At 38.5% G+C, this 16912-nt stretch overlaps 1 protein-coding gene across 6 annotated transcripts in view; it reads left to right on the top strand.

Annotated features, from left to right (window-relative positions):
- The window catches only part of NEO1 (neogenin 1), a 252544-nt gene that overhangs the window by 200648 nt on the left and 34984 nt on the right, over window positions 1–16912 (top strand). For all 6 annotated transcript variants that reach the window (XM_064570177.1, XM_054513446.2, XM_054513445.2 and 3 more), the window contains 7 exons: window positions 637–791; window positions 3256–3404; window positions 4205–4343; window positions 7658–7707; window positions 8609–8756; window positions 12614–12724; window positions 13792–13986. In XM_064570177.1, the coding sequence (XP_064426247.1) occupies window positions 637–791; window positions 3256–3404; window positions 4205–4343; window positions 7658–7707; window positions 8609–8756; window positions 12614–12724; window positions 13792–13986 (947 nt within the window). The remainder of the gene's footprint in view (window positions 1–636; window positions 792–3255; window positions 3405–4204; window positions 4344–7657; window positions 7708–8608; window positions 8757–12613; window positions 12725–13791; window positions 13987–16912) is intronic.

Here is a 16912-nt window from a genome sequence, read left to right as displayed (position 1 = left end):
TGCTATAGTTACCCTGCTCTGGTGGACCTAACATTATATATGGACAGGGACTCTATGAAGATGATGTGGGTTCTGTTGGTTTGTTTTAAATTAAAATAAGGTAGTTTTAAAAACTATAGGAAACTACTGAAAAACACTTAAATCTCTGAAATGTAAACGTTCACATACAATCAGGCAAATCTGCATAAGGTCATGTAGAACTAAATAAATTTTAATCCGTGATTTCAGGGAAAATTACCAATATCTTAAAGTAAGAATTTTAATGCGACCCGATTATGTAATTTCAAGTAATTTTGTCCACAGAGTGGTTTTGGACCTTTTTATTACTCTGTCAGGATAGATACAGATCTCTCCTTTCATGATCGACAATCCTTTAAGGCCAGCTATTTGTCTAAAACAAATGAATTCTTCCACAATATTTGTTGAAAACTCTTGTGTAATATAAACTGGTTTTTATTATAGTATGTACAGTAGACTGAGTATAATTATGGACAACCCTCAGTTTGTTTCCCGGAGTCAAGAGTTAAGATTTTGATATGGCATTTATCTATAGGAATTGGAATGAAAATGAAACTGCACATTCTAGAAGTATTCCTAATCAATGCTGTTTCTTTCCACACCCCTCTTTGCCCAAAGGGAACGTGTTGAGAATACCAGTCGCCCAGGAGAAATGCAGGTAACCATTCAAAACCTAATGCCGGCGACTGTGTACATCTTTAGAGTTCTGGCTCAAAATAAACATGGCTCCGGAGAGAGTTCAGCTCCACTCCGAGTAGAAACACAGCCTGAGGGTAAGTCTTCCACCTGTCTGTCAGCCCTACCTGTATGTAGACCATAGGAAGGTCTGCCTTTCATGTAGCCTCATGTACCATAACAGTGCAGAAGGTACCAGTTCCTTGCCATCGAGGACCTTATGAATTAGTTAGGGGAGATCAAAGTAATTCACATCAAACAGTGGCAAACAGTGTAAGGCAATAGGACTCTGCTGATACACACTCAGATTTTATTGATTCTTTAAGACCTGGCTCAGATGCCTTGTAGACTCTTTCCCTGTGGTCCCACCTATATGATATTGTACCTCTGTAATTCTAAGGAAAGTAGGCAGTACAATCATTTCTTCAAGGAGTTTGATTAGAAGAAAGAGACTAATGTAGATGGAACCTGATTCTCTTGAGGGTATTTTAGGGTTGGAAAGTGGCTATAACAAGTTTTAGCAAAAGACAAATTAATGGAAAGAGATTTGTACTTCATCTGAAGGTATTCAGCCTATGGCAGGAGAGGTGCAAGTGCTGAAGTCAGCCCTCAGAAAATATTTTACATACTTAGCTGAACAAACCAACTTAAAATTTTTTCCATTTATTATGCCACTGTGCAGGTGAAATGAAAGAATTTCTTAGTGCCTTTTTAGGATCATATTTGTTTATGTGTATCCAATGAATATATTGAAAGTTATTTCAAGGGAATCGGGGGATTGTTTTGTTTTCCTTCCCCTTTAATAACTTAGAGGAAAGTTTCCTGTAGCAGCAGAAGTGTGACAAATCCCACTTGTCAGGCTGCACAAAAAAATGCTCTTAACATTAAGTGAATAACCATGATTCATGACTAAATAAAGCAAACAACTGTCAGAATAACCACATTCAGGTTTCTCTACTTGGGTAGCAAAACTGTCAAGCTGTGGTGCTGTTATTTAAGAAAGCTTGTTTGTTTTACATTTTGCTACGTTTTTTTTCCTGTTCCTTAAATCTAATGGATTCTGTTAGAGAAACACCGGCACCAGAGAAATTGTTTTTAAATATAGAATGTCTACCAAAGTGTAGGCATAGGCAACCTCTGGAATTTGTGTATAAATTGGTGCTGGAACTTGTCACAAGTTCATCAGTTAGATGAAAAGAATGTAGTAAAGAGGTACGGGAACTGTTGTAGGAGTTAGAGCTGGACTGTCTTCCAGTCACATACATCCCATGGAGGGCGCCGTAGTAATCTTCGGACTGGTCTGCTTGATTCCACGTGTTAGAATCAGGAAGTGTGCAGCTCCTGGCTCCACCACTCACTGACTTTCCGTCCTGTGGGAGCAGTTCTTAGCCTCTCAACCTCATCTGTAAATAGGGATGATAATAGTGTCCCTCTCATGTGGGTTAGTGCAAAGATTAAATGAGACATAATTTAAATACATGTAAAGCATTTTAAGCGGGACTGATTGTAAGCATTCAATAAATGGTAGCTATTTTAAAAATCATTATTCTTTAGTCTTATTCGCTTACTGTTTTTCTTCCATGCATACATTTATGTGTCCTTTCTAAATACAGATCTGATCATATCATGTCATATTCCTGCTCATAATTTTTCAGTAATTACCGAACACCTACAAGAGATGAGGCAGACTCCACAGCAGCACATTAGAAGCTCTTCACTATCCGGCTGTGTCCTCCTCCTCAGCATTCTCCCTCCCACATTCATTCAGTATTCACCCTGAACCACATTATACCGTCTTCTCACATGTCCTCCCCATTGACTGGAATAATTTTTCCCTTAGTATCTGAGGAAGCTGTTCCTTCTGGCTCCCCAGAAATCTTCCCAGTCCTTCCCTTGCCTACACACCCCCCTTTCAAAGCAGAGTTGTGTATTCTCTTTCTGTTTTCGTTACAGTCATTATGAAATCTGTAGGCACTTGTGACTTTTGCAACTATTTATATGTCTGAGTTCCCTCTAGACTGGGAATTCTTTGTGGGCTGGGACTCCGTCCATCACCACATCCCCAGTGCCTGGCAAAAGAAGCCTCGCTCTTTTTTTAAAGTTTTTTACTTTAATTCCAGTATAACTAACATATAGTATTATATCAGTTTCAGGTGTACATTACAGCAATTCAGCAATTCTGTACATTACTCAGTGCTCATCAGGATACGTGTCCTCTTTAATCCCCTGAAGACTCTCTTTTTGTGATGGCTGCTTTTATGTGCTGCAGTCCTGCTGAAAAACTAGGATTTTATAAACCACAAAAAAAATTCCGCAATGTTTATTTTTTCCTTTGAATACATTTGAGATACTTCACAGATAATTTTTGGTTATAATTTGAGTCTAAAAAGGGAAATGCATTTAATCATATACTATCCTAAAACCACTTCAATCAAATCAGTTGTTTTCTCAGTTTTTATTGTTTTTAAAAACATGGCCATTAGGACGTTATTGCTGAGAATGGTGATTAAGGAGTGCAGTAAATTTCATTCGTATTTTGCTGTCTCAAAATTTTCTTTCTAGTTCAGCTCCCTGGCCCAGCACCTAACATCCGAGCATATGCAGCTTCACCTACTTCCATCACTGTCACCTGGGAAACACCATTGTCTGGCAATGGGGAAATTCAGAATTACAAATTGTACTACATGGAAAAAGGGACTGATAAAGAACAGGTAAAAGATGAAGCCTTTTTTGGTAAGATTTATTTACCTTAGAGAGAAAGAATGAGCAGGAGGAGCAGAGGAAGAAGGAGAGAGAGAATCTTAAGTAGGCTCCATACCCAGCGTGGATCCTGACACTGGCCTCCATCCCAGGACCCTAAGATAACGACCTGAGCCAAAACCAAGAGTCAGATGCTTAACCAACTGTGCCACCTAGGCGCCCCAAAGCCATTTTTCAATTGATTGATTGAAATAGTAGAGTTGAAATATAGTTCCAAAACTCAATACTTGCTTGTCTAGAAATCTCAGAATAAAAAAGTTGTATATAGGAAATGAAAAGTCAGCAGACTTCTTTCTTTCTTTTTTTTTTTTTTTTAAGATTTTATTTATTTATTTGACAGAGAGAAACACAGCGAGAGAGGGAGCACAAGCAGGGGGAGTGGGAGAGGGAGAAGCAGGCTCCCCGCAGAGCAGGGAGCCTGATGTGGGACTCGATCCCAGGACCCTGGGATCATGACCTGAGCTGAAGGCAGTCGCTTAACTGACTGAGCTACCCAGGTGCCCGACTTCTTTCTTTGTACCAAGTTATATTCTGTAGTTTTTATCAGGAGGGGTCACTAAACATCAAGCAGTATTTCTCTGTAAATTGCCAGTGTTTCTGATTAATCTGCTTTGATTGTTAAGTAGTATTTTGTAAAAGGGATAAAAATCTGCATTGTATCACATGCAAAATTTGTATAGTTAATTCTTTATTTTGCAGCATTTCTTTTGGCTTGAGTTGTATACGTGTAAATTGTTTTATTTTATTCAAGGATGTTGATGTTTCAAGTCACTCCCATACCATTAATGGGTTGAAAAAATACACAGAGTATAGTTTCCGAGTGGTGGCTTACAACAAACATGGTCCTGGAGTCTCCACACAAGATGTTGCTGTTCGAACGTTGTCAGATGGTGAGTCTTTCTTCCTTTGGAACACACATGCTTGGGGGCCCTGGTAAGGTCATGGGCTTTGCTATCAAGAAGATTCAGTTCAAATCCCAGTTCTACCCCTTTTCTGGACTTTAGTTCCTTAACATGTCTGAGCATGCTTCTTTATGCATAAAATGTAGATAATACCAATTTCATTGGGTTTAAAAGATTTACTGAGAGAGGGTAGAACTTGCAGTGCCTGGTACTGAATAGTTTCTCTTGTTTTTATTTTTAGGAGGGGCTTTTGTATAAATAAATGTTGCTTGTTCATAACACAAACCATTCCAGGGCTGATGGAAGGCTGGCTTTGTTCCACTTAGCAATCATATTTGTACACCAAATAGCTCTTATTAATTCCTCAGTATTTTGTGACAGTTTCATTTCTTACCTGTGACTGAATTTCTAAGCTAAGTTATATTCATGTAACCATCACCTAGAGCAATATTTTTCAAACTATAGCTTGCCAAGGGGATTGAGTAGATCAAGACCGGCATTTTTAATTTTAATTTTTTTTTTACTATTTTTTAAATTTAAATTAAATTAATTAACATATAGTATATAATTAGTTTCAGAGGTAGAGTTCAGTGATTCATCAGTCTTATATATCACCTAGTGCTCATTACATCATGTGCCCTCCCTAATGCCCATCACTTAGTTACTCCATCCCCCTGCCTCCCTCCTCTCCAGCAACCCTCAGTTTGTTTCCTGTGGTAAGAGTCTCTTATGTTTTGTCTCCCTCTCTGATTTCATCTTGTTTTACTTTCCCTCCCTTCCCCTATGCTCTTCTCTTTGTTTCTTAAATTCCACATATGAGTGAAATCATACGATAATTGTCTTTCTCTGCTTGACTTATTTCACTTCACATAATACCCTCTAGTTCCATCCATGTCATTGCAAATGGCAAGATTTCATTTTATTGATGGCTGAGTAATAGTCCATTGTGTGTGTGTGTGTGCATATATATATATACACATACATATATCGTATCTTTATGTATATATCACATCTTTATATATATAATATATATCTTTATACATATATAAATATATATTTATATTTATATATATATCACATCTTCTTTATATATATATGTATGTATGTATGTATCACATCTTCTTTATCCATTCATCTGTCGATAGACATCTTTCCAGAGTTTGGCTATTGTGGACATTGCTGCTATAAACATTGGGGTGCAGGTGCCCCTTTGGATCACTACATTTGTATCTTTAAGACCAGCATGTTTTAAAAAATATTATTATTAGAAGAGAAAATAACTGTGTTTATTGCAGTTAATAAGTATATATATATTGTTTCCTAAAAGTCATAATATTTTTCAAGAATTTAGGCCTGTTTGTTTGTAGAACTTTCCTCAGTTTGGGTATGTCTAACAGGGAAGTCCTATAAAAAAATAAATAAACTGGCCTGACTTCTTAAAAAATATTAGTCTCATGAAAGAAAACCAGTGCGGGGGGCAATAAAAAAAGTAAAAGGACTATTCAGAGAAAAAATGGGGGATTATCATTCTAGAATCTAGGTTAAAGAAAAAGACACATGAAATCATATAAAACGTGTATTATCTTTGGCTTCTAGATCTGGGAGTAAAATAGCTATCAAGGGCAGTATTAATGTTTGGTAGATGTACTATTATGCAATTTTAAATATTAGATATGTTATTAGTTATGGTACATAATTTTAAAAAATTATTTTGACATTTTAAAACATTAGCTGAAACACATAGCTCAGTCAGGTTCACTGCCCTGAACCTCCTTTGTAGGTTTTTCATCTGTAAAATGGGTTAGACTGTGGACTCTGAGAAACAAACTGGAGGTTCTAGAGGGGAGGGGTGTGGGGGGATGTGTTAGCCTGGTGATGAGTATTAAAGAGGGCACGTATTGAATGGAGCACTGGGTGTTATATGCAAACAATGAATCATGGAACACTACATCAAAAAATAATGATGTAATGTATGGTGAATAACATAATAAAATTTTTTAAAATCTATTATGAAGTTGTTTTACAAACATTTAAAATAAATAAATAAAATAAAATGGGAATAGTTATAGAAACTCCTTCGTGGAATTGTTGTAAGGATTAAGTACCTGCCATGTAGGAGCATGCAGCAAATCTTAGCTATGATGATGAAGAAGATGAAGACACCAGCAGCAGCCTTTGTCAGCTGCCTCTGCAGCTAAGTCACAGGTTCTTAACAAGGAGATGATTGGAACCATTCATAGACTTTTTTTTTTCAAAACACAGTTGCATAAGTCCTACTCCACAACTTCCGTTCCTGAATCTCTGGGCTGAAGCCTGATGTTCTTTTTTAGCACAAGATAGAACATTGAGCAAGACATAGTCTCTGTCCTCCAGAAGCATATAGTGCAGTGGGCACTTAGTCATATATCTGGTCACCAAATGTCAGAGAAAGGGAGAGAAAAGTTTCCATGGATGGACTAGGAAAAAAGAGTTAAAGTCAGCATTTTGTGAGTGGAGAAGAAATTAATCAGGTTTACTTAAATTCTTTTTGCTTGCTATAGTTACTACAAAGAGGGATGCTGGAAGGTGTGTGGATCATAAAATTTGAGATAGCTCTGTCTTGTGTTCTCATATGTGAGAAACTAAAGTTATGCAGCTGTTTGTTTAACCAATAGTCCCAAACTTCTCATACTGAAATGAGTGTTCCCTGCTATAAAAGTTGCCTTGGGAAGCCAGATGGTCCCTTTTCCGAAGCTGTCAGTGTAAATATCTCTTTATTCTACTTGGGAATTGTGTTCAAAACCAGTTTAGGAACCCCACAGGCATGCAGAGCTCACTGATTTATGTACCTCGTATTTTGGACTCATAACAGCATTACCTAGTACATATACTTGCCATATTCATTAGATTTGTTTCCAGAAAATTTGTGGCTCTTCCCCAAGATAAAGATATGCCATCAACAAGAATATTCAAAAGAATATGTTGAAGGTTCAGAATGTAGCTGGGGTCTAGAAAAGTTTAGAGTCACTGTCATATTCTTGAAATCAGTATCTGACTTCCCAAAGGTGCAACCTGACTTGGGTATGGATGCCTTTATAAGAATGTGTCTCATTTTTTTAAGTGAATCAACTGTGGCCACACCTTATCCACGTACTGCTATCAACATGAGGGCATTGGCAGCTAGGTTTAGACCTTTCAGTTGCATAATTAGTGTTTGAGATGCGCATTTGTGTAAAGTCTGGCCAGGAATATCACATGATGCAGTGATATGTGGGTGATTGAAAAAATTTTCTTTTTTCTTTTTTTTTTTTTTGCCTGTCCAGTTCCCAGTGCTGCTCCTCAGAATCTGTCCTTAGAAGTAAGAAATTCAAAGGTAAACTTTATATTGCTATTCATTTTTACTGGCATACTACTAAGTCTCAGAAGGACTTATAGAGAGGGAGATTCTATATCAAAAGAATCGTACTCAAGCAGAGAAATAAGGTGTCATAGATATTACACCTTCCAATAAAGCTGGACTTAGAAACCGACTCCGTGTTTTCTGTTTAACTTTACTGCCTTTCTCTGATGCCAAGATTAAGTTAGTCTTTCTGCAGATACATTGTAGTTTGCAAATCCTGACATTATAGATCTTAACAGTTCAGAACATTGGTGATGAGGTGGAAAGAGGTAAGTTGTTTATGATACCATGGCCCCTTAGTACTGTGAAGTGAAGGTAGACATCCGTCAGAACGGTACATAGGCTCAGACTCCCTCCTGGCCACGTCCACTATACACTGAAGGCCATGTGTGCCTCTCCAAGGCCCAAAGCCGCTTCTGGGCTACATTGACAATTGAGACACTCAGTCCTTTCAAAAAGCACCATGGGAATCCTTGTCCTTTAATTAAAAACCAGCTATTAATTAATGATTCCCTTCTTGGAGAGTTTTAGGCAGAATTGTCTAATTTCAGCCGTTCCACAATGGAGATAGCAGAGAACCTTACACCTAACCATAGTTTACTTCATAATCTATGTGCCTCTGACCTTATATTTTCCTTCTGAAAGCTTTTCTGAGACTTTTGCCTAAATGTCTAAATACCCAGGAGAATAAGGGCCCAGAGCATACTGCCTGCAAATATAATCTTCCCAAAAAATAATTTTGAGTGATCCCTAAGTAAAACTCTGTCTTTGCACCCTGCTGCCTTATGTCAGTGAATTCAGGATAGTAATTTATAAAACAGGACTAAGCTTTTTGATATATTCAGTCTTTTCCCTATAATCTTGTCTTTCCCAGAGTATTGTGATTCACTGGCAGCCACCTCCTCCAGCCACACAAAATGGTCAGATTACTGGCTACAAGATTCGCTACCGAAAGGCCTCCCGAAAGAGTGATGTCACTGAGACCTTGGTAACTGGGACACAGTTGTCTCATCTGATTGAAGGTAAGCTGCCTTGCATGTGGGTGAAAGGTAGGAGATGGCGTCTTTCTCGGGCATTGAGTTATGCTAGTCTAATAACTACTCTCAGCGGTTGACTTAAAGTGAAAACAGTTCAAAAGAATTCGTAACGGTTCAGTCTACTTCTGACTTCATAAAAGTTAATGGAACACAATCTTATAGGTTCTGTCATCTCTGAGTGTTGTTTTATTTCTTTACTTGTGGTTTTCTGTATTCTCCACATTTTCTTTTTTGCATGTATATACAACAGATCTTCCTCAACTTACGATGGGGTTATGTCCCAATAAACCCATCAAAATTTGAAAATATCCTAACTCAAAAATACATTTAACACACCTAACCTGCCAAAATCATAGCTTAGCCTAGCCTACCTTAAATGTGTTCAGAACACTTACATCAGCCTACAGCTGGACAAAACCATTTAACACAAAGCCTATTTTATAACAAATTATTAGATACCTCATGTACTTTATTGAATACTGTACTGAGATTGAAAAACAGAATGTAAGTGTATAAGGAGTTTACCCTCGTGACCCCAAGGCTGACTGGGAGCTGCTCCTGCCCCTCCCAATATCACAAGAGAGGATTGTGCCTCCTATCTCTAGCCTGGGAAAAGATCACAATTCAGAATTTGAAGTACAGTCTCTACTGCATGCGTATTGCTTTTGCATCACTGTAAAGTCAAAAAATATTAAGTTGAACCATCCTAAGTCTGTATTGGTTTTTTGCAATCTCAAAACAAGGCAAAACAAAGCTATATAGGCCAAATATCTACTGTAAAGGTCTACAGAGGTCTACAAAATGATTTTTATAACACTGACACCACTCGTGTGTGTGGCCTGAAACATTTGTGAATAGCTATAGTAGTGCAGTAGTCTTTCTTGCTACTACTTGCTACATGATAAAGTTTTAGAGAAGTCTGTCTGGGATAGCTCCTTTTGTGTAGTTTTCCCTTTATGTGCAGCAGACCAAGTGGCATATTAGGTAACAATGGGCCCTACTCCATCTCTAATATGGGCTTCCTCTGTAGATGACAGAATAGTCCCCTCTTTCTTCCCCTAGTGGGGGGAGTAGACTTGGCTCTGCAAGGGCCAGTTGGCTTTGCAGGAGAAGCATGGGAAGAAAATGAAGTGCTTTTTGCTCTTTGGATATTGGGACTGTGCTTATAAAGAATAAAGATAGATGCCCCTAAGAAACCATTTTGGGGGTTCCTAGCAGAGCTGGTAGAAGAAAACTGCAAGAATTGGAGATATTGACATCCTTATCTAAGCCCTGAGAATGAATTTCATCACCCTTGGGGAGCTCTCAGCTTCCCTTACATTGCTCCCTCCTTGGTAGAGAAGCTTGACATCAGCCACTTTCCTATGCCTCCAGGGGTCAAATTCTTGATAGAACCAAGATCTGGGGTCAAAAAGTGTAGTGGGATGAGTTTCTAAGAATTAGGTGAGTCACTGACAGTGAAAACTTGTACTCTGGTAACTTGTAACTCTGAAAACCCAGCAAGGTTTTCTCCTTACTCTTCACCTCAAAGATGGGATTGACTTCTTTCAAAATAGGTGAATGTTTGTCTCCAAGGGTAGCTTTCAGTCTTTGAGTTTCTTCACATGAACCCACAGCTCTAAGCTGCGGCAAGTACACATGGTTGCAGTGGTGTTGCTGAGACAGCTCACTAAAGGAGCGTTACAGTACAATGTTCTCGTGTGTTCTTAAAAGCCAGTTGCCGTGAAAGACTCTGGACTCTGGAAAACAAACTGAGGGTTACAGAAGGGAGATGGGTGGGGGATGGGGTAGCCGGGTGATGGGTATTAAGGAGGGCATGTGTGGTGATGAGCACTGGGTGCTATACACAACTAATGAATCGTTGAACACTACATCAAAAACTAATGATGTATTATATGTTGGCTAATTGAAAATTAAAAAAAAAACAACAGTTGCTGATTTGACTCCGAATACAGGTAACATTTCCCATGCATAACAGTACCTGTATACCAGCTACTGTTCTTGTTGCTAATAATGTAAAAACAGAATATAGTCCTGGACCATGAGGAGGCTGTTCATTTTCTCAATGAAACGTTTGATGTGTAAGCAAAATAATCATCTTCATGGTAAAAACAGATTTTTCTTTATGGAGAAAATCATTGCATTTTAAAATCATACTTAGATTCATTTGTTTAACAGACTTTATTGAACTTGTACTAGTGTGTCCTGGTACTGGGTATATAATGGTGAGCACAGATGGACATCTTTGCTCTCTTGAAGCATTAACTTGAAGCTTGATGAGCATCAGAGAGCAGTATGGATTACCAGGATCCTGTCCGGAACCACAAATTACGTGACTCTGTTTTAGCCAGAAGTAATTGTTGTTTCTTCATTCTGTACCACTCATGGCACTTAACACATTCTGCCATATCTTTATAATATGAATTGTGGGCCCTAGTTGAGTCTATGAACTCTGTAGGTAACCTGGGAGGAAAGGAACTCTTAGCCTTTTTACACATGCGTCTCTTGCTCACATGTGTGTGCACATGCTCCCCCCTCCCCCCCGATCTCTTGCTTGCTGTCTTACACTCTAACTCTCCCCAGAGGGGAGGGAATGATAATTTGACTGGTTGAATTCTTTCAGGACCTCAGTTGAGCCATGTTTGCCAGTAGTTCATATTATTTGTCTATTAACAGTACAAACACATGCACAGCCTTCTCTGGCACTTTCTGCTTCAGTGTATGCAGGGAGGTGACAGGTAAACTGACAGGCCCAGCCATGTGGCTTCTCCTTCTGCCTTGCTTGTTGCTTTCTTATGGGCAGACAGCTTCAGGATGGGCCTGCTGGGAACCATACCTCCCATCTCTTCTCTCACCACGTGACAGGATTCATTCACTGAGCCATCGTGCATCCTGGCCACGTTCTCTCTCTCTCTGTGGTTCTCTCCTTAGACCTTCTGTACAATGCTGCTGGCCAGAGATCCCAATATGTCAATATGGGGAGGTAGGATCATTTCTCATAACCTTGTAAGATGTAATGCAATATTTAGTATGTAAGTGCTCTAAAGATGTATACACGTGAAGTGTACACTGAAAAATAGTTAAGATGGTAAATTTTGTTGTGTGTTTTAACATAAAAAAAGAAAAAAATGGATGCATGAATTATCTGAATAGCTGACCATATTATTGGCTGTTGCTCTACTTTGTAGGGTAGACTTTTACATGTGGATTTTTGTTGCCTTCAGTACATTGGTAAATTTATTACTCATAGTCATTACGAAAAATTGCATACAAGAAAGGCTTTATTCCTCTTATTGTATATACTTATGGGTAGGTAAGCTGTTGTGAAATAGATTTGTAGGCCTACTCTTGTCACGGGGTGGCTCAGAGAACAGAGGTGAGGTAACCCAGCAGGAATTACATCTTTTAATTCCTTTCCGTCTTGGGTGTCTTCTGAGACCAACTGACTTTGTTCCATTGTCATGACTCTTTCATTATCCTTGACCTCTTTTTGACCTTAGCTTCCTTAGTAACAAAATGAAGGGATTACATTAAATGATCTCTGAGGGGCCTTCAAGCTCTTAAAAAAAAAAGGATCTGTAATCTCCCGGGAACTCTAGTCACTGGTTTTCCTCTTGAATGTATGGGCTTCAGCCTCTGCTGGAGATGTGGGAGCTCGGCTGTGCTGTGGAGATGTATTGCGTGTGCTCTCCTACTGTAACCGAAACTTCATCAAGATGGTAGCTGTGTACTGATTTGGTGGATGAGATACTCAATGAGAAGTTGTTAATCTTTTGTTTTCCAGACTCTTATTTCAGCTTGTTTTTTTTTTGTTGTTTTTTTTTTTGTCGTTTGGGTCTCAGGTCTTGATCGGGGGACTGAGTATAATTTCCGAGTGGCTGCTCTAACAGTCAACGGCACAGGCCCGGCTACCGACTGGCTGTCTGCTGAAACTTTTGAAAGTGACTTAGATGGTAAGAACAACAGTCTACAGGATTGGGAGAAGCTAGGTACTGACTGACTGTAGTCAAATTAGTTAAACTGGAAACCCACAGATTTGGGGGCGTATATGGCTTAAGTCTGTGAACTTTACCGTATTGCACTCCTGTCATTACTGTAATGCAGCCAGTCTCCTGGAGAGCTGCCCCTGCCCCCGCCCCACCCCCACCCCAGTGGCTTTTACAACCTGTCCCTTCCAGCAGGACCAGAACAAATAAGTCTAGTTTTTTATCAAGGCCACTGAATAGATGAATGATCTGAAATTTAACACTGAGCCACATCAATCCGCCTTTTTCAGCTACGGTTTTCCTTTTCCCTTAGTCCTAGACACCTTGCCCTTTCCCTACCTCTTTATTCAGTGAGCACCTTTATGTAGGTGTGTATATGCCTTTATGAGACACAGGTGTTGCACTTGGGAGACCAAACACCTGGGTCCTTATTCTCATTCTTGGTTTGCTAATTTTTAAATTTAGATAGCAAGTTATACCTTGAAGTAACGGATTTGAAAGATATACTATAAATTACTACCTTTTTTAAGCCTCTTAGTCTCCCACCATTTAAATCAATATGTGGTTCTAAAGTTTCCCTTTTTCTGACTTATATTACTTAGGGGAATAAATAATTGATACAATCGCTGTAATGTGATACTTGATCATCTGTTGACAACAGGCTTCTAATTAGTTGGTGTTATGCCTTTCTCATTCCACCTAGTTGAGTCTGGGACTCAGATGTGGGACCAAGAGGAATGAATAACTATTGAAAGGCAGTTTGTTTCTCTCCATTAGGTAGAAGTTCTTAGATCTCCTTGTCTTCCCTTCCAAATTAATACTGCATTGTCTTGTATTTCAGGCTGTTTGGGTTTTGCTTTCTTCTTAGAATATAGTAAAACCATGAGCCATACTTCACTATACATACCCATTCTCTGTGAATTCTTGGGCATAATGGAAAAATCTTAGCCCCAAATAATTTGGCAGGAGGCTAAACACCATGCCCCAAGGATGGTAAATATTCTAAAGTCTTGCTTTTCTACTTTCTTTCCCAGAAACTCGTGTTCCTGAAGTGCCTAGTTCTCTTCATGTCCGGCCACTGGTTACTAGTATTGTAGTAAGCTGGACTCCTCCAGAGAATCAGAACATTGTGGTCAGAGGTTATGCCATTGGTTATGGCATTGGCAGCCCTCATGCCCAGACCATCAAAGTGGACTATAAACAGCGCTATTATACCATCGAAAATCTGGGTATGTATGCTAAGTAGAAGAAGTAATTGCATATGGGATTTCTTTCTTTTGACATTTGATTGTATGATAATTTTATTTTTACAGAAAACTTTAAAAAATACTACAGAGGGGCGCCTGGGTGGCTCAGTTAAGCGTCTGACTTTTGATTTTGGCTCAGGTCATGATCTCAGGTAGGGCTCTGCACTGGGCACAGAGCCTGCTTAAGATTCTTTCTCTCCCCCTCTTTCTCTGCCCCTCCCCTACCCCACTCACATTCTCTCTCCCTCTCAAAAAAAAGTAGAGAATTTCTATATATTCTTCACTAAGAATGCCCAAAAGTTAACATTTCACCACATGTGCTTTATCATTCTCTGTCTTCCTGTACATATATATTTTTTCACTGAACCATTTAAGAGTAAGTTACAGATGGGATGCCCCTCCACCCTCTGATACTTTAATGTGCTTTTCTTAAAAATGAGGGCATTTTCTAATATAACTACAGTACAGTTACCAAAGTCAGCAAATTAACACTCAGACAATATCTCTAGACTTTATTTATATTTTACTAGTTGCTCCGTTAACGTCCTTTATAACAAAAGAAAAACATTTTTTTCTGGTCCAGGATCACTTGTTGAATTTAGTTATGTCTCATTAGTTTTCTCTTGATACAGAACAGTTCCTTGGGTTTTTCTTGAATTTTATGACTATGACATTTTTTTATTAAAGATTTTATTTATGTATTTATTTGAGAGAGAATGAGATAGAGAGCATGAGAGGGGGGAGGGTCAGAGGGAGAAGCAGACTCCCTGCCGAGCAGGGAGCCCGATGCGGGACTCGATCCCGGGACTCCAGGATCATGACCTGAGCCGAAGGCAGTCGCTTAACCAACTGAGCCACCCAGCGCCCAACTATGACATTTTTGAGAAGTATAAACCATTTATATTTTGTAGAATGTCTCTTAGTTTAGACTTGCCTAATATTTCCTCACTACTCTCAGCTTATGCATTTTTGGAAGGAATAGCATACATACATTGTGTTCTTGTCAGTACATCGTATCAGGAGGCATGTGAAAGTCTGGTGCTAGTGATGTTAACTTTAATCACTTAGTTCAGAGGGTATCTGCTACATTCCCTAAAGTTATTGTTTTCTCCTTTAGAATTAATAAATACTTTGAGTCTTTGTAAACATCTTGTTTCTCGTCAAACTTTCATTCACTAGTTTTAGTGTCTTTAGTAACAGTTATTACTGTGGTGTTTCCCAAGTGAATTTCTAATTCTATTATTTCTTCTACATTTATCAGCATTCTTTGATAAAGAAGAACTTTCCTTCTCTTCCTTAGTGAAAGAATGCCGAATGGGAGTCTATGACTGATTCCTCTATTTGACATCTTCCATCTTTCTTTGAGCACTTTCTTCCTTTTTGACACAGTAAGATATAGTGGGCTCATCTGATATTTTCCTATCCTTAGCCCTTGAATCAGTCATTTCTCCAAGGAATGCTGGTTTATTTTATGGAAAATGACATTTAGAAACCAGTATCTGAGCACTATACACATTCCTTGTTATCAGGGGAGAAAATCCTCATGCATCTACAAAAAAGGCTACTAAGACTATAAGTGAGTTCAGCAAAGTCACAGGATACAAAGTTGATATACAAAAATAGTTATATTCCCATGTACTAACAATAAGCAGTTGGAAGTTGAAATTAAAAGTACTACCTACGCAGCATCAAAAAAATAAAATACTTAGAGATAAACTTTAAAAATATGAACACGGTCTGTACACTGGAAATGAGAAAATTATTGCTGAGGGAAATTAAGGGTGACTTAAATAAGTAGAGGTACCATGTTTATGGATCGGATAATATTATTAAAATGACAGTTCTCCCCAGTGCAATTCCAAGTAAAATCCTGACAGACTTTTTTATAGAAATTGATAAACTTAATTCTAAAAGTCAAAGGAACTAGAATAGCCAAACAGTTTTGAAAAAGAGAAATCAGGTAGTATGGTCTTTTCCACATTTCTTCAGATGTCTTCTAAAGACCCACATTACCTGATTTCAGGACTTAACATGAGGCTACTGTAGTCGAGACATTGTGGTGGTACTGGTGCAAAGGTAGGTGTTACAGATCAATAGAACAGAATGGAGTCCATAAATAGATCCATATATATATGGTCAATTGCTTCTTGACAAACACAATAAGATAATTTAGTGGGGAGAGTGTAGTCTTTTCAGCAAAAGGTGTGGGAAGAATTGGATACTGTATGAGAAAGAAAGGGAACTTTCCTTGACCTTTATTTCACATCATACACAAAAACAGAGCTAAATGCAAGAACTAAAACCATAAAACTTCTAGAAGAAGACAGGAAAAAACCTTCATGGCTTTGAGGTAGACAAGGATCTCTCAGGATGTATAAAGCATAAGTTATAAAATTAAAAAATTAATCTATAGCACTTCTTTGAAATTTGAAACTTCCAGCTTTTGGAAAGACAGCAATAAAGTGAAAAGATGAGCCACAAACTAGGAGAAAATACTCACCATTCAAATATCTGACAAAAAATTTGAGTCCAGAAAATATAAAACTCTTCCAACTTAATAAGAAGATGACAATCCAGTAAAAGAGTAGGCAGAAGATTGAGGTGGGCAGTATACCAGAGAAGATATATGAGTGGACAGTCAGCACATGAAAAGAGTCTCGGCATCATTAATCATTAGAGAAATGTAAGTAAAACCACAGTGAAATACCAAGTTCCACCTATGGGCTTACAACACATGAAAATCCTGTTTACTCATTCTCCTCCAAGCCCTCTGCTGTACAGTAACATCACTACACCATTGGTTAGGTGAGGCCAAGAGAGGATCCAGGCACAGCCATCCTCACTTCTGGGACTGCTCCGAAACATTGATCCCAGTTTTTCTGTGCTGTGTGTGCTGCCATCTCTACAT

Source organism: Mirounga angustirostris, unplaced genomic scaffold, assembly GCF_029215605.1.
Source record: "Mirounga angustirostris isolate CCGP_5_RB_7025 unplaced genomic scaffold, mMirAng1.0.hap1 SCAF_9, whole genome shotgun sequence".
Lineage (NCBI taxonomy): Eukaryota > Metazoa > Chordata > Mammalia > Carnivora > Phocidae > Mirounga > Mirounga angustirostris.
This window is presented reverse-complemented; position numbering and strand designations above follow the sequence as displayed.